Source organism: Falco naumanni, chromosome 6 (assembly GCF_017639655.2).
Source record: "Falco naumanni isolate bFalNau1 chromosome 6, bFalNau1.pat, whole genome shotgun sequence".
NCBI lineage: Eukaryota > Metazoa > Chordata > Aves > Falconiformes > Falconidae > Falco > Falco naumanni.
In genome coordinates, this window is record NC_054059.1 from 38,256,420 (window position 1) to 38,274,741 (window position 18,322).

The 18,322-nt window shown below is 37.4% G+C and overlaps 1 protein-coding gene across 22 annotated transcripts in view; it reads right to left on the bottom strand.

Annotated features, from left to right (window-relative positions):
• Positions 1 to 18,322, bottom strand: part of AFDN (afadin, adherens junction formation factor) — a 131,385-nt gene that overhangs the window by 54,106 nt on the left and 58,957 nt on the right. For 14 of the 22 annotated variants that reach the window (XR_005828364.1, XM_040597337.1, XM_040597341.1 and 11 more), the window contains 7 exons: positions 18,102 to 18,171; positions 15,808 to 15,926; positions 9,540 to 9,601; positions 8,503 to 8,708; positions 4,841 to 4,861; positions 3,962 to 4,107; positions 1,566 to 1,660 (listed from right to left, as the gene is read on the bottom strand). Coding sequence is in view for 21 of the 22 variants with exons in the window: in XM_040597337.1 (XP_040453271.1) it covers positions 1,566 to 1,660; positions 3,962 to 4,107; positions 4,841 to 4,861; positions 8,503 to 8,708; positions 9,540 to 9,601; positions 15,808 to 15,926; positions 18,102 to 18,171 (719 nt within the window). In the remaining variant the exon portion in view is untranslated. The remainder of the gene's footprint in view (positions 1 to 1,565; positions 1,661 to 3,961; positions 4,108 to 4,840; positions 4,862 to 8,502; positions 8,709 to 9,539; positions 9,602 to 15,807; positions 15,927 to 18,101; positions 18,172 to 18,322) is intronic. The other 8 variants (XM_040597358.1, XM_040597351.1, XM_040597344.1 and 5 more) reach the window with 1 other exon arrangement.

The window sequence follows — 18,322 nt, forward strand, 5'->3', positions numbered from 1 at the left end:
TGGTCAAGCATTGGAACAGGCTGCCCAGGGATGTGGTGGAATCACCTTCCCTGGAGATGTTTAAAAAACATTTAGATGTGGCATTTTGGGACATAGTTTAGTGGTGGACTTGGCAGTCCTAGGTTAATGATTGGACTTGATGATCTTGAAGTTTCCAACCGAAATCATTCTATGATTCCATATTTAAAGTATCATGGCAGGGATCCTTGGCAGGAATCTACACAGCCAGCCAGTTTATCTTTAGTACCTGGGAGGTACTTCATCAGATTCTTCCAGGGCATCCTTATAGTGAAAGTGCTGAGATAAGGACTGGATAAGCAGATGATAATGTAGGCAGAGAACTGGCTGGACTACTGCACTTGGTGGATTTGTGGATACAAAGCCCAGCTGGCAGTCAGTGGCTTCCCTCACAGATTGAGGCTGGGGCTGATACGGTTTAATGATTTTATTAATGATCTGAGCGACTGGATGGAGCGTGTTCTCAGCAAATTCACAGATGACACCAAGCAGAGGGAAATACTGATACTCTGAAGGGCAGTGGTATTTTCCAGAAGGGCCTCAGTAGGCTGGAGAAATGGGCTGACAGGGACTTTACGAAGTTCAAACGCAAGTGCCAAGTCCTGCATCTGGGAAGCAATAAGCCTATGCAACAGTACAGGCTAGGTGCCATCTGGCTAGAAAGCAGCCCTGCCAAAAATGATGTAGAGATCCTGGTAAAGATCAAGTTGAATATGTTTAAGCAGCATGTCCTTCACTGAAAGGTAGCTAGTGGCATACCAAGCTGCTAAGTTAGCAGCAGTGCAGCTAGCGCAAGGGAGGGAAGCAATCCTTCCTATGCATTCAGCATTTGTGAGACTGCATCTGGAGCACAACATCCAGTCTTAGACTCCCCGGCACAAGGAGGATACTGATTTAACCAAGCTAATTCAGTAGAGACACCAGGATGATTAAGGGGCTGGAGAAAAAGGGTATAAAAGACGAACAGAGAAGTGGATTTGGTTCATCCTGGGGAAAGAGAAGGCTAATGGCACAGCTTATTGCTGTCTTCATCTACTTAATGGGACAGTTCCCATCTCAAAGAGTTTTGAGAGGGTTTCCCTCTCAAAGGTGCACAGCGGTAACACAGAACAACAGACAAACACACACAAAAACTGCAGTATGGGAAATTCCAATTAGATACAGAAAAAGTATTTTCACCATGAGGGTAGTCAGTGTTGGAACAGGTTACTCTCAGGTGTTGTGGCATCTCCATCTGTCACTGGAGATCATTAATTCAACTCGAAAATACTCTGAACCACCTGGTTCAGTTGCACCTGCCTTGAGTAAGACACTGGATTAGCTAACATCCAGAGGGTCCCCTCCAAACTAAATTATTACATGATTTTTAAATCCAATACAGATCATTTGAATGTCACTACTGTCCTTTCTTATCACGCGTACAAAACGATCCTAACAATTCTCAGGGATTAGGGCAACTTGTAAAAGTCGTATCACTGTTAAGAAAACTTCTACTTATTACTAATTGCATGGTTTAGAAGACACAAGAAAAGATCAAGCATTCTAACCTATTTTAGGCCTCTGAGGATTATTTTCCTCTGGATCATCAAGGAATGCTGGCATGTAGTTATTAAGCTCCGACTGCAGACAATGAACCAGGTACCTGGAGAGTTGGGGGGGGGGGGGGGGCGGGGGGGAGAGAGAACAACAACAACAAAAAAATTGTAAAACCCTGTATGTGTTCATTATGAATGCTTCTAAAGACGACAGATTACAAACTACAAGATTCCTGAAATTACAGTGTTATGTACATGACTATAAGGGAACTAAATACTTTTTAAATGGCCAGAGAGATCACTTCTGCCACACCTGTCCGAGATGCTGGAAAAATAATTAGGTTGTCAGGGAACAAACAGCCACTTAAATGCGGTATCGCTACCATACTTGTAAGTGAAGGTCATATGCTTATGCTACATAAAGAGCTGCTGTCAGGCCAAACTCTGGTTCTGTAAGATTGCAAAAACTATTTTTCCAAAATGAAATACAGTTTTCCCTGTTTTAAAGTGTACCAACAGTATACTAAAAACCCAAAAGTTTCCCTGTTCTGAGCCAATGCACAAGAACCTGAAGTGGCTTTAGTGTTTTGTGTAAACAACTTTTTGATTCTTGTATTTCTCTTACCTTTAACAGCAGTGAAATTAAAAGCTTGGCTTAGTATTATTTCTCTTCTAGTAATAAAACATTTTCTTTAACACTGTTTTTCATTATTCATTTATACATTTTCTCTTAAGAACTGAAACTAAAAAGTAATCAAATTGTAATCACATATATAAAGGATAATATTTCATGGCTTTCTACAACTCCTCTTTCTCTTTCACTGGTGACATTTTTAATGAAATACCCTCAATTGCTACAAAACAAAAGCCACCATGATTTCAACCAATGCTGGTATATACCAGTTGTTACAATCAAGTAATATTTTCACAGATTTATTTTCAGGCTTCTGTTGTGCTTTTTTATTTGCCTTCTGAATACATATTCCACAGTTCTCCAAAAGTTTAATACATCCATTTGCAATCTGTCACCCTACAGCACACTTAGGGGAGAATTCACGCAGCTAAAATTCAGAAATACCCTCTTGTATCCAGTCTGCTCATCACATACAGGGAAAAAAACCCAGTGCCATTCCCTTCTAGCCACAGCCATATTCTGTCTTTAATGACTGTCTAGCAAACGGAAGTAGAGAAGTGTTTTCAAGACCCTAATCCAAAACACTGACCTGCATCAAAAAGGCATAGCTTCAGTAATTCAGAGGTGGTATAAGAATTGAGAGACTTGGTCAAAATAGCTACTTACTATACCTTATTTGCCCGTAATTCACCAACAGGAAAAAAGAAATTAAAAATCTGTAGGAGTACATACAAAGTGGTTTGGTGCATCTCTGATAACTTCCAAAAGTTCAGAAAGCAATGATAAGGTTTCACATACCACATGTTGCTCTTTAGAGCAATACAGTCCCCCTTAAAGCTAAACAGCTAAACCATGGTTAGGTCTCCCAATCCCGGCATGCTACAGAAAAATGAAAGATTACATTCTGTGCTGTTACAGAAGTATGAAAAGACTGTATTTAAAACAGACATCCTACATATGGGGGAAGGCTGGGTATAGGTCACATAAGGTGAACTGGGACTTCTCTAAAGGTTAGTTCCAGAGACACAAGTTTGCTGAGAAATACTTGTTCAATAGTGACTTAGTGGGGAAAAAATCCATCTAAATACGAACGAAAATTTAGCCCTTCTTGATGATTAGCGCTCTGCTCACTCAATGTTGTCATCTTTGTTCAAGGACCCTCTCATCAGAGGACTTCCCTTCTCACTGGACACTTCATTGTATTTTTCTTTTAATCAGTACTGTAATTGCCTGAGCTGACAAGCATAGGTTGGTTTTATCCCAAGCTAATACCCTGTCTTTATGTTTTTATGGAAAAACTGTGCAAAAAAACACTATGCAAATTGATATTTATGCAAATTATGAAAGTAGATAACTAGAAGTCCTCAAAGAGAGCAAGGTTCATTACAGACCCATAAATATTTAAGCCTCTGTATTTATATATTAACAGCAAATATAACATTCCCCCACATCTCCATAAAAAACTTAAATTAAGAGAAAGCAATCAACACAAACTAAACTTAAATAACACTTCCCTCTAATTTTCATTGGCAGCCCCAAATATCATCAAGAACAGCTAACAGATGAAACTCCTTGAATAGCCCAGCGATCCATATTCATAAATCCAAGTTTCTAAAGAAGTGAGTCTAACCTCTCTAGTAAGTCATCCTCTCAGATATTTAACAATACACAAAAGACATTATTGCTATACCTAAAATTTGGCAAAAATGTGAAGTTATTCTAAAAACCACAGAAACAGAGTATGTTAAGTGAAACAGAAGTTTGATAGCCTTACTTGAATGCCATTTGAACCAAGTGTGCCAAAACATCTTGTGCATCCACAGTAATTCGGCTAAGATCTCTGTCTTGCTTTATGAAATTCAGTAACTCAGATGCATTTGCCATCCAAAAGGCAAGTGCTCCAGCAATATTTTTCTGTTTCTGTAAGTAGAAAGAAGCAAGAAATAATACAGGGAAAGAGTTCCTGATAAAGCATGGCAGCTTAAAAAGGCTCCAAAAGATAGACCAGTACCTTTTCCCATTTCACCAAACATATCTCAGATACCAGATATTTGCAAAATGTTTGTATGTAACATTGCAATTACTGTAACTGTTAAGTTCAATTTTAACACGTTCACTGAACACACAAAATTCTGTTAAATTGCCATATCAATAAAGTCATGGCATAAGCATCTAGTTATATAGTGCTAAGAGCTTAGTGAAATGCAGTATCTGGTAATCTGTGCACTTTTAAGTGCAAATTCACTACTGCCCACTGCCACTCTGATACTGTGCTCACTGGCTTTGATACCAGGTGATTCAGTATCAAGTACTGATCTATCTCACCATCTCCCGACCACAAATGCCAGGCCAGGCAACCTCAGATGAAATCCAAAGAATAGGAACCACAAACAACAACAAAAGAAAATAAAGGGAAGAAAAAGAACTTCGGTCATTTCATATCCACATTGAAGTGCGTTAAGCAGAAATTATGGAATGCCGTAAAAGTTGCAAAGTCAAAAAAGGATTTTAGTACTGCATGTTCCAGTTGCTGAATGAGTGTTATGAACTGTTCAAGTCCAGCTGTTTGAGTATTGTATTTTGATATGGAAGCAGCATGAGAAACTGAGCTAAGCCAACATAGCTAGGATCAGTTCCCAGCAATATATCCTACCTGATCAACCTGGTCTACCTCCTGGAGAAAAACGGACGAAGGAAATCAAACAGAAGAAAGAAACTTGTGAACAATCATGATAGCTTTAGAAATCAAACACTACATATGAAGGTACAACACTTATGTTCACAGTTAATACACAGATGCATTAATCAGTAGCTGCGATGCAACTGAGCCCCTTTTAAAAAAACTGAATTATTTTAACTAGACTAGTAGCACGACAGCTAAGAACTGAAGTGCCCACGTCACAATTAATTCAGGGAATGCCCTGTACTAATTGACATCCCAGACTAGCTTGTTATTCCATGCTCAGTGCACCACAGAAACCCCGCAGAATTTTTTGCAGGCAATGGGGTAACTAGCTGTTCAAGTAACAGATCCAGGGAGCTATTAGCCCACACTGCTGCAATGAAGACAATGTACAAACACACACAAAGGGGGACAGAAAACCCCCAGCAGAAAAAAAACACAAACCCAACAAACAAACCAAACAAAAAAAAATAAAACACCTAGGACAGATTTAATACATGGTTTTTCAATTAAAGAACAAAAAGACTGTTTTAAACAACAGAAAAGAATCAAATGAAATACCACGCTAAGCTTAAATGCTGGCACATATAAGCTACACTGAGTTAAGCAAACAACAAAAAAACCCCACCAAGTATGTTTGTCTCATTATTTAAAACTGAGCTCTTACAATACAGTGAGCTTAGATGCAAAATTTTGAGGTGTCATTTGCTGTTACTATTGCAATTTTAGTTCAAGCTCAAAAAACCTAATTGCCACTGCTTTCTTTTTTCTTCCCCCTTTCCAACCAAGGCACTCTGAACTGACTGAAGATGTGCGGGCACAGACCAAAAGGGGATGCTCCTTCTACAAACAAATGCTAAAATCTGCAGAGGATCAGAAATGTCACAGAATGATTTGAAGAAAAAAAAAATTTACAAAAGATTGGTTTTTCTGTAAGAATTAAGTTTCTATTCTTAGATTTATTGAAAGCACTGAGCCTTCTCACAGATCTCTCCAATTTTATCCCTACCTCATATGAAGTCTTCTATATTTGCATACACTAATGCAAAGACTACAGAAAGCCACAGATTTAATTTATTAGCAAGTACTTCTGGAGTAACTCCAGAAAGCTATCAAGTCTCCTAAAAATCTAAACAGGCAAAATCAGGATTTACACAACTTACTCTACTCCCACATTACAGCACAAGAATTTGTGCACCTTCCCTCTACTTCTCTTTTGGGTACCTCTCTCCCCTTCCCTCCCATCTATCTTGTCTTTCACCCCCCTCAGATCCCTCCCAGTGCAGGCATGTTTTGAGACATTAAAAAACGCCATCTGATACAGCAGCTTATTACATGGTAATTTAACTGTGACAGCCATCAATATAACCACTCATTCTACAGCTTAGACAAAGTAATTTGGCAAAGCCTAGGTAGCACTACTGTTCATATTCCACTCAGACAGGTCCAAGCTAATGACATTTTCCTGATCAAGCTTTATCATCAATGCATTTCTTTGTCTCCAGCCCACTAACCTTCAAACTCACTTAAGTTCTACTTTTCATCACATATGTAATCTTCCCCCTTTCCTACACCTTCTTCAGCATGACATTTGCAAGAATCTCCTCTCAATTTTCTTCAGCTTCCAACTCTCTTCAGTTTATTTCTTGCAACTAGATAAGTCTTTCACAAACCACAAATGCAGCTACCACTTCTTTCTTGATGTTTTCCTTAAATTTCAGGTTGGAGATTATGTTGTAACTACAGAGTTGCAAGGCTGTAGAAACAGCCTTTCACAAAGGACAGCCCAGACAAACACTCGGTTTTAAACAGTTTTGTGATACTATTAAGCAGGATTATTAAAAATACACTTGCTTGCAACAACCACAAGGCTGGACTTAATTTGGGAAGCCCTCCTCAGTGATGTAAATGAATGCTTTCACAGGATAATCTATTTTCTATTTGTTTTCAAATCAAACTGATGTTGGAGCCCACCTTTCTAGTATCTTCTAGCAGCTACATGGCCGTCCATTTTAGTTCAACACAAAGACCGGAAAACTTCATCTTTACCTTCTCACTGTACACATCCCTGTCACCCCATGTCTTTTTGGGGTCACTGTTACTAGTTTACATTGGTTATACAAACCAAGTGACTTCCTTTGATTCAGCCCTGTAACTTCCAGGTTATATTTGAAGCCTACCCTTTCACTGCTTACTTTCCATTCTCCTGATTAAATTGCTTACATTCACGCTACAAAGATTTCATGTTCTCCACTACTGCTACAGTCTCACCTCTCACCATAACAAATTCCCTCTTCTACAGCCAGATTTTATTTTTAATAGCAGAACCTGAATATTTAACTTCTGATACCATTTCAGTTTTATCAAATATCCATTTACCACGGCATCAAGACTCAATGTACCAGTTCTTCACTTAAGATTCAAACCACCTTTTACCCTTACATCAGCTTCAGAATGTACATGAAAGACTCATCTTTGTTTTCTTACTGTAAAGTATCTTCAACACTGGCATTTTCTCCCATTCTTTCTTGTGAAAGGTGGGAGCCTGTTGTGACTATTCACAGAACTGTCCATTTATAACATTCTCCCTGCTGAAAACTCCATTAGATCTTTTCAAAACCTGAACAAAAGCTGAACAGCTTTTCGTTTGCTGTGGCTTTCATGCTACTCACTTGTTTATTTTCCTTTTCTCCCTTAATCAACCCGTTGTGCAACACTTTCATCATCAATTCCCTAAAGCAGGACTAAAGCGCTACGCTTGGGCAGTACTTAGCACAGGCAGGTTAGTAGCCTGCATGGAGCAAGTATGACAGTACTTTTTGCAACAAATATATGTGTTTTAATCAGTACAGAAATATATTCCAATTTTTCCTCTGAGAAAAACCTGCAGACAAAGAAGTTACCATAACTGACTTAGTGAGGATACCCGAACTAGCACTCCTTATTCAGGGAGTGACTGTTACATTTTAACAAGCTATATAATTCAACGTGTAGTTCAATTTCAGACAACCCATTGGATCTTACTCTGCATTCCTACACAAAACAGAACTCTTCCTGTGCTTCTGTAGAAGTCTTGCACATGTAACAGCATCAGATTACATATAAAATGTTGGAACATTTGAGAACTTATATTTCTCTTTATAAAGCAATTGTGTCAGTTTCGCTCAAAAAGTCCAGTTTTATTACGATTTTTGTGGTTACAGAACTTGTAAAAGTAACAGGATCAAAATTAAGAAGTCACATTCTTTTTATTATGTTCACTTCAGGCATCAATCAGCACGAACAACTGCTACCCATAACAATGTTCTTTAATAAGCACATCCAACTTGTTTTACAAGGGCTCGCAGCCAGAAACGCTTGCAAAGATCTTACCTTCTAGAGAACAGAAGAGTAACTTCTTGTCAGAAAAGACATCTTCAAAGCAACAGCCCCTCCCTAACTTCCCTCATTGCTCAGGACAGAGTTTCTTACCACTGACATCACTCAGTGACACAAAAGCAAACCAATACATGCATTGGTCTGACACATAACAGTAGTTGGCTAAACACTGAAAAAACCAAGACTAAGAAGGTTACTAGATAATCTACAACATGTACTTAATTCCCTTAACATGTGTTTGCAGAGAAACTCACCTGTATCACTCCTTCCATCATGTTCACCATCTTGTTGACTATGGCAATGACTTTGTGAGTACGCTCAGCAGGAGTGATGTCAGGTCTGTACTGGCTTGACAATACATACCGACATGTCATATACAAAACATACGTAGGTGACAGCTTAAAATGAACTGTTGAGCTATTTGTGTAATTTATAATGGCAGATAAGAAGGCATCTTCAGCTGTAGAGAAAGAGGAAAAAAATCAAGATGTCATAAAGCCAAAGAGAAAGAAAATTAAATAAAACAATTTCATAACTTGGGTCACAGAGGATTTCCTTTTGGAGGAAGAGCAACTTTGGAGAGGAATTTGAACTCTAAATTGTCTATTATGTACTACAGTTACTTAGGCACACTAACAACACACTTGTATATAAAGCTAGAAAATTTGATCATCAGGAAACATTTCTGTACTACTTCTTGTCTCTTTGCTGAAAATTTGCATCTTCAAGGGAACAGGAAAATTCAAGATTTCTCTTGTCCATTCTATTCCTACAAAGCTCCCTTGCTACAGGGAATTCTATACTAATAAAAAACTGTTACGGCTTGTTCACAAATCTACTTAGTTTCAAATATTTGAAGTCTGGATAATCAATCTCTGGTATGACATTTTTCTACAAGATCTGAGACCTTAAAAACTTGGGGACCAAAATAACAAAAAACTAAATTCTAAAATCAGATTTTATATAAAATGCATTTTGACCAAGATGCAATCTATTATCCAAGGCATGGAGAACTGCATAGAAGAAAATTAATTCAACGTACTGTTGAGGAGGTGGGATTAACAATTTTTTCACAGTTAAATTTGAGTATCTGAAGATAAAGAGTTGAAATGCAATTAGAATTAGATATGCATACTCAAAGTCTCTGTTCACCCTCACCAACAAAATAAATTCTTACTTCATTAGCAATCATCCGTCCAGTCATTATTCTCTCCAATGTTTACTTAAGTTTTCAAATTGACTGAAATATTACAGCCAACAGGTTAGTATTAGAACTTCACAATTTACTCACAGCTTTCCCTGAATTCAATACTGGCAGGTAGTATCAGTTCTGGTCCATGGGTATCCTGAGGTCTAAAGAAAGAAGACAAAAACTGAAACAAGCACTCCACATGGGTGATATGAATTCCACTGTAAAATAACAGATTTCTCCAATACGCTGGTTCCAAATGCTGATCCAACATCCTTCCCCAAAATAATCCTCTTTTTACCTTTCCTCTAGATTCATTCAAGCTATATTTGCCTGCAACACAAAAGATCAAAACACAGACTTGAACTGTGGAGTCTTGTGAAGCCTTTGATATTAATGAACATCCTCTTCTGCACTGTATGGCAGACTGATAGGATCAGTTTGCCATCTGCCACTGACAGGATTCAAATAACAAATTACCCATGGACACATGAAAGAAAGCGAATGAAGCTTCACTTAAAAGACCAGCTCAGTTACAACATACTATCTTTAATGCCCTCAAAACTGATGAGAACTTGGTCAAGTTATTTGTCCTTTCTTCTGGTAAGGAGGAAAAGGAAGTAAAATTTAGCCCCTACTCTCATCTGGCTGTTGCTATGCTACGTTAAGAAACAGCAGCCATCCCATGAGCCCCAGAACCATGTCCTCACTTAAAACTGATTGCAGCACTCTTTCTTATCAGTACCTATCAGAGAATCCACAGAGGAGAAAAACTAACAGAAAATTGACTTTTCTGGTGTCTACAAAAGGTTAAGCAAGTATTTTATTCCTCCCTTAAGCAAAAGCATTAACTGAGCTGTTCTCTGTATTAGGCACCTATTTTTAGGAAATATGTAAAAGCTTAACATCTGCAGGCAATAGCCATTTTTAACCACATGTAACATAATAGGTAGCTTTCTACTCTCCCCAGCAACTCTGATAAAGAAAGGAATGTAATATGATTATATAAGCCTCATTCTCCTGAGAATTATTAGCTACGCCACTAAGCAGAGACAGGATGCTGAAGGCCTTTATTCAGCTATCTCCTATAGTAAAAGTCCACAAGATAACTTTGAAGGCTAATGTCAAAACCCCCAAAATTATATTTTAGCATATTCAATCGTACCTTTGGGTTTTGGTGGCAGCTTTTTTTGTTTTTTAAACTTGCAAAAACTTAAACCAACAGGGAACTCAGGTATGCCATCAAGATAATGCTTTCTTATAAAACATGCTCAGCAAGACAAAGTTCCGGGGAGCTGAAAGTTAAGGTACAGCAGGCACAACAGAACAATATGTACACAAATTTCTGCCAGTTCAGTTATATTTCTAATATGACAGCATGCTCTCTTTATTAGCAGCACTCAGCTGGTGTGTAAATTGCAGCGTTTCCTCTGATTTTGTCACCACAAATGTAAGATGAACTGATTTCTCACTACCTCCACACTGTCAAAAGTGCATCGTCTTCACTGAGAACTTAATTACTTCCGTAGAAGAATAATACCCACGTAGTGTTACCAAAATAGAACTACAGTGACAACTCCAGAGAAATTATTAATCTGTTATTATAGGAATGGTAATAAGACAAAGCAATACTTCAACTGGCTGGTAAACCAATAACAGATTCCAGCTGATGATTTATTTCCTTTTCTTTAGAACAAAAAGATAGCGATCCCTTTCAGCACAAAAGGACAGGATTTTTAGTCTTCCCTCCAATAGCAAAGAAAGCAGCGTGAGAGATAAGAACTGATATGAATTAGTGCAAGACTGCTTAGAGAATTTTGGAAATCGGTTTTAAAAGAGAAATTAATATGTAAAGTAGGAAGAGGAAAGACTTCTAAAAATGTTGATTTAGTTTTACCTGTAAATTAGTTCTCTAGGAAAAAATGCACTAGAGTCAATTATTTTAGCTTCCTTAATATGAGCGTCCTCCACCTAATGTACCATTTTCTGCTTTCCCTGAGAACACACTAAAGAAAAACTGTCTAATTAAGCTCTGCAAATTGGAAATGTAGTTTGAAATATGTATCTGTGCTTCTGATATGATAGCAGCTACCCAACCTGCTTTGTTACTAGATATATTTTAAGTATATATTGTCTTAGTGCTATTGCTTTTATAGAAAAATCCTCTCTGTGGTGATTAAATTCTCTGAGCTAAACCAGTCTAAAAGTCTAGTTAGGGTATGTCTAGCAAGGACATAAAATATTAAATAGTGTCAGGTAGTATTACGCTTTAAAATTGCATTACAAACAGTAACACATTCTCCAGATATTTCTATATTCTCCTAGATTAATTGCCTGTAACAAGCTACATAAAATAAAACATCCTCTGTCCTTGTGTGGTTGTTTTAGCCAGCATCCTAGCTACATATGAATTTTATAAGGCATGTTAAAAATTAGCAATCAGGTGAGTGTCTGCATTCCATTAACATCACTTCCACATTATTATTCTCATTTCCAACCTAACACATTTTTAAGAACTCCTGAAGGGTATCCAAGACAAAAAACAATCTTTTTTAATTTTTTATTATATGCTTTCTCATGCTAATTGAAGTCAGTTACCTAATGAGGATGTATAACCATAATTCTTAACTAAATAGTCATCATCTTTAGTTTCACAGAATCACATTTCAATCAGAACAACCGTACCCAACAAGTTTGAACTCTGAGAGCGTGACTCCATTATTTTTTCTAGAGACTAGAGATGAAGAAATAAGGCGGCCACATTCTAATCTTTGCTCTTCAACCCATTCAGTGAGTGACTGGATGAAAGACTTATTTGCCTTATTATTCACCTTTGAACTGCAGTGATGAACACACACAAAAAGAAAAGACAAGGACACTTAGTATATAGGTGGACTAGTTGTACAGTAACAAGAACCTGAAACTGTGAAGATTTTTTGGGTTTTGAAGCAAACATTGCAGTTACTTCACTCCATGACTACTGTCCTTAAAGTTCACAAAATGAGACCGGAGAATCACAGAGAAAGGCTAACTAAAGATTTACAAAATATATCCACAAAGGGGAAGAAAATTCAGTTTACTTAAGCAACTCATTGCCTGGCATTTCCCAGTTTGACAGCCTGACTCTGCTAATATAGCCGAGAAAGACTATGTGATAGAGATGCAGTATTTAGATAAACTCTCAATGTAATTACACAATGTGTACTACACACATATAAGGTATATACACAAATGAAATATCGATGTCAACACTGGTGATACAAAAAGATCTCTTCAGTTGTAGCTATCACAAATCTAAGTGCAATTTGAATGCCGCTCTAAAAACATTTTCTGCACACAGGTACCAAGGTGAAAAAAAACCCTGTGTATAGTAACAGTAAGACTAGCACGCTTATTCTCTTCAGAAGGAATTAAAAAGTTTAAAAGACAAAGTAAAGGTAAGCTGCAGCTCACAGATAGCTCTGTAGTTTTGAAACATACAACTATAGCACAAGATAATCCTCTTTACAACAAGTACTCCTGCTGAAAGGCAGAAATACAGAAATTTAATGATCTTCATACACATACAAATGTACAGCTAGAACTCAAGAAATATTAACAGTAAAAGCCTGAAAAATTTCTGACAGGCTATAAAAGGTTCACAAAGAGGTTTTGTTATCTTTTGTAAGAGGAAAGTTACAGTTAAAACACTAGCAATTCAACAAGGAGGAGTTCAGAAAGTTTCCAGTTCTGAAAGAGACATTCAGGATGCCCAGGCACTAACAAAAGAATGCAGAGTAGAATCAAGTTGTATTCTACTATAACTTCACTGAAAGCATTTAAGACACCCCTGCTACAAAACACTAAAACATCAGGAATTCAGTTCAGGTGGAAGCACAGTTTTCTGCCCCTTTTTATTCTTTTTTCTACCGCTCACATCTCTGAACTCTGTTTTCTGTCTAGTGAATAATATATCTACCTTGAAGGTACTAGAAGCTTTACAACTTGAAACACAGCACTTTAACCCTGCATTACACGTACCTTATCTTTCATCCATTTATCATAGCAGTTCATCTAAATTTAAAAGCTGATTTACGTAGACAGCAATACAATCTTGTATTTTTTTCTTAAGATTTGAAAAAAATTGTTTTCGCAGAATCACAGAATTGCCAAAATGTGAAAGGCCCTCTGGAGCTCATCTGGTCCAACTTCCCTGCTCAAAACAGGGTCAGTTAGAGAAGGTTGTTCATGACCTTGTCCACTCAGGTTTTGAGAATCTTCAAGGATGGAGACTCCACATCCTCTCTGGGCAACCTGATTCAGTGTTCACTCACTTTCACAACAAATAAGTTCCTCCAACTGGGTATTTACACACATTGGTAAGATCTGTCCTGCGCATTCTCTTATCAAAGCTATGTAATTCCAACTCTAGGTACCCAGTCATTCTTTTCATAAACATGTTCTTTTTGTCAAAGCTGACCAAGACACTGGATTCCAGAGAAAAAACAATTGCACAGAAGCCTAAGTTGAAAGGGACCTCTAGAGATCATGTGCTCCAACCTTCTGTTGAAAGGAGAACTTTATCCAGGGTTATCCAGAGCCTTGTCAAGCAGAACCTTGACAATTTCCAGTGAGGGAGATTCTACCAGTTCTCTGGACAAGGTACCACAATATTAATTTGGTCTCACAGTGACTATTCTTCCCCTCTGCTCCCTACAGCCGGGCAATTTTCCCCCGAAGCAACTTGTGCTCATTGCCACCCATCAAAAAGCATCCTTGTGATGACAATGCCTCCATCTTCTCTATAACTACCCTTTTAGGTAGTAGAAGATTGTGATTAGATCCACCTTGAGACCACCTCCTCTCTAAACTGAAAAAAAACCCCACAATCCCTTCAACCTTTCTTCACACATCTTGGTGGAGATGTCCCTTCACATCACAGGACTGTTGCCAGTTTTTCAATCTCTGTCTTGAACTGGGGGCACCAAAACTGGACACAGTATTCCAAGTGTGGCCTAACGAATGCCAAGTAAAGTGGGATGATCACATCCCTTGATCTGTTGGCTGTGTTCTTGCTGATGCAGCCCAGGACATAGTTTGCCTTCACTGCTGCAACAATACACTGCTGACTCAAGTTTAGCTTGCTGTATACCAGGATCCCAGGTTCTTTGTAGCTCTGTTGAAACGTAAACAGACTTCAGCCTACACTGCTCTTGGCATTTTCTGTCTCATGTTCAGGCCTTCACATTTACTTTTGTTAAACTTCATGAAATTCTTGTTGCATAGGTCTGTTTTAACAGTAGCTCTTCTTTGTGGCTTATTTGCTGTCCTCCAGGTTTGGCATTACCCACAAACTTGGCGACAATGCATTCAATCCCATCACCCAGATGGTCTATACAGTTACTGAGTAGCATCAGATCCCATATTGACCTTCAGAAACTCAACTCACAACCAGCCGCCAAGTTAAGCTTTGAGCCATTAATCACCACGCTTTCAACCTGGCAGTTCAGCCAGTTTTCCACCCGTCTTGTGGTCCACTGATCTAGACCATATCTTATCAACAAGGATGTTCTGGGAAATTGTGACAGTGCCTTGCGAGAATAAGGTAGATGATACTATGCTCAGAGCTCTCCCCTCATTAATTATGCAAGTGATTTCATCATGGAAGCCAGTCAGGTTGGTCAAGTATGATTTATTCTTAGTAAATTAATGCTGTCTTTTCTTAACAACCTTTGTGTGCCTTGCGATAGCTTCTACAAGGACATGTTCTACTGTTTTCCCAGGGCCTGAATTAAACCTGATGGGGCTATGAGCAAAATGGGATAGCATTTATCTACCTAATAACAGCCACTGTATCATAAAAGCAAAACATCAAGACTAGATGTTACACATATTTATGAAGTACATAACTTTACAAGACAAACATTCAGAGGTAGCTAAAATTCTTGCTCACAAGACTTGCCAACAACATCACTGTAGAAATAGGAATGAACTGGTTATGTCCCTCTCTAGAGCAAATCACATTGCCTTGCCACTGACAAATGAAAATTTCAAATAATTGTACTTTTGTTATTAAAGGCATTTCATATGACATGCCTAACCACAAATCAGCAATACTGTGACATAACAAGCAGCTTGGCTTTACAAAAGAGAGAACTACAAGTAACAGAATATTGAAGCAAAGTAGTAATTTATTTTTTTTTTAATATTCTGAGGGTTTTTGCTTTGGTTCTTAATCCTGGGTTTTATTTGGAGTGAGATCTCAATAGAAATCTCCTTTTCCATAGGGAAAGTCAGGTAGTTTAAAATATTCTAACACACTGCTTGATTTATCAGGAAAACATATCCAGTTTTTTCCATTATGAGAACTAATGGAAAACACATTTCCTACCTGCTTTCCTGTCTGCGGTAATCTTGCTGCTGTTCTATTCTAATCATCGGCTTCACCATTCCTCGTTCAGCTGTGCTGGATGCTGATGATGTCCTGTCACCATCAAGCCTGCTGGTGCTCTAATTCAAAACAGCAGGACAGGTGCTTAGCATGCAAACATTGGATTAGTCAGTATTTGTGCCTGGCACTATTAAAATGAAGTGTCAATCTGAGGCTTGAAAAGAGATGGAAAAACAGAAAAGAGTACAGCACAGAATCCAGCAGCTCAGCAGGTGTTTTCACCACAAAGACGCATCAAAGAGCACATTTGCAATTCAACAGATGACAATGGCCAGCTACTTGTTAATGCCTTGAAAGAACATATAATGAAAATTTCAAATGTCCTTCTGTAGGAGTTGCGCAGTTACTCTTAACATATACTCTTAAGAATAACTATGAGTTATTCTTACAAAGTAAGAAAGAATTGTTAAAGAAAACTTTAGCTAAGAGACAAAGTTAAACATGCTAACAGATTTGAAACTGGCTATGCTCCCCTACATTACTGATCCATGCTGTAATTTATCTGTTCTTAAGGAAAGTCTGATCTGCTAGACAGCACAGAATTTTCTAAGACAAGACGCTGCAATTCAAACTACTCTTTTTTTTTTTTTTTTTATGTATAGTTTCATCTGTTTTCTTTCAGTGTCACAAGCTCCTTAATAGGAAGCTTTTAATTTATGATTTCAAATTACATCAAACCCTGAAGAGATAAAACATGCTGCTTTAAGCTACAAAATATGTAGCAATTACTTTTCAGTATAAACATCTGAAAACAAAATATTGGTAGGATTTCAAGTGTTTTCCTATTGCCTAAGAAATTTCTAGAAGTAAATAATTTGCTTTGACAAGAAATCCTAGCAAAAAGTGCATCTCAAAACACGAGTTTGATAACTAGTTTTTTCAGTACTGATGTGCCAATCCATGAATCTCTTTTCATCAGGTCTCAAAGAACTTTAATCAAAGTTAGTTACCCCTTTTCCAAAAAGAAAAGCAAACTCAATGAGTAACTGTTAGAAATTAAGTAATTCACCAGTAATTTAACTAAGTGTCATGCACATTCTCAAAACAGTACAATTCAACAACAACAAAAAACAATCAAACAAAACCAATACATTTTCCCAAGCTTTCTTAGGTCCACCGAAAGTATTTTTCTAATGAGTCTGAGGAGAACATGAGGTACGCTATATAATAATGTAAGAAACTCCAATTCTGAGAAATTTTGAGGCATTTTAATAGTTTACAATTTTTTTTTTCTCCCAAGATGTCACTAAATAAATTCATATCAGAGGTAAAGAAGGCATCCAAGATTAAAAAAAAAAAGCACAGTCTCAAAGTTAGAAAGAAAGGACAAAAACTGAATCAGAAGTCTGCGGCAAGAAAAAAAGAATTGAAAGACTAACAAATATATTTTAAAATCTATCAGAGCATTATTAATACCTCCACTGTACCAATATCACTAAATTTCCTTACAAGTATTTCAGTTTTATAATAGCAGTAATAAAATAAAAAAGGAAATGCATTTCTGGGAGGACTCCCACATCTCATACTGCCGAAATAGTTCATTCTCTCATTTCATCTGAGGCATGTGATCATAGCACCAAGAAAGGCATTAACTATGGTGTCATTTTACTCTATGTTTGCTCTTGAAAAATGCAACTCTGGAACATAAATTATTAGCAAAAAGATAGTGCAGAAAAAAAAAAACCCAAGAAGAAATTATAACCTTATAAAATGTGTATTATTGTGACTGCAGAGACGGTTTGTTTAGTCAGTGTGTACATAGGAGCTCTACTGAAGTTAAAGTCACATCCATTAAATTTTAAGTCTAGTTAAACTGAGATTGAACATCCTTTCAAGTTTTATGTAAAACATTTATTTACCCTACTGGAGATAATAGTCATAACCTACACACATGAGATAAAGACGTATCGTTTCTAAGAGGAATCTCTAACCTGCATGTAACCTGCCTTCAATAGGTTAGTTTGGGAAGAAACTATTCTGAGCTTGAAAAATTTCCTTTTCTTAGAAAAATTCTTGGCACAAAATGCATGCCAAATGCTAATACAAACTTGAACAGAACAGAGTGAGGGAGAGCGGGAGAGCACACCTGATACCCAAGCCCACCACCACCAGGAAATGGATGGGGAGAATGATGAACTCACTGCACTTTACCACATACTACTGATATTATAATTTTGACCTAACTTACACATGATCTTTTATTATTTATTGCTAATTTAGTCATACTATAATACCTTGCTTGTTGGTAATGCTGTTCCACTGTGAACATCTCCCTCCAGATCAAATGTGGTTTCCTGAACAGCCCTAAAAGCAAGTATAACATTTCAAGTCGATTTCCAATATTATATTGTTAAAACATTTAACAAACAAGGAACAGAGTAGCTAAAATTAATAAATTAAAACGCAAGAGGTATACCATCAGTCCAGTTAATATTCACTTTTTAAAACACTGCAT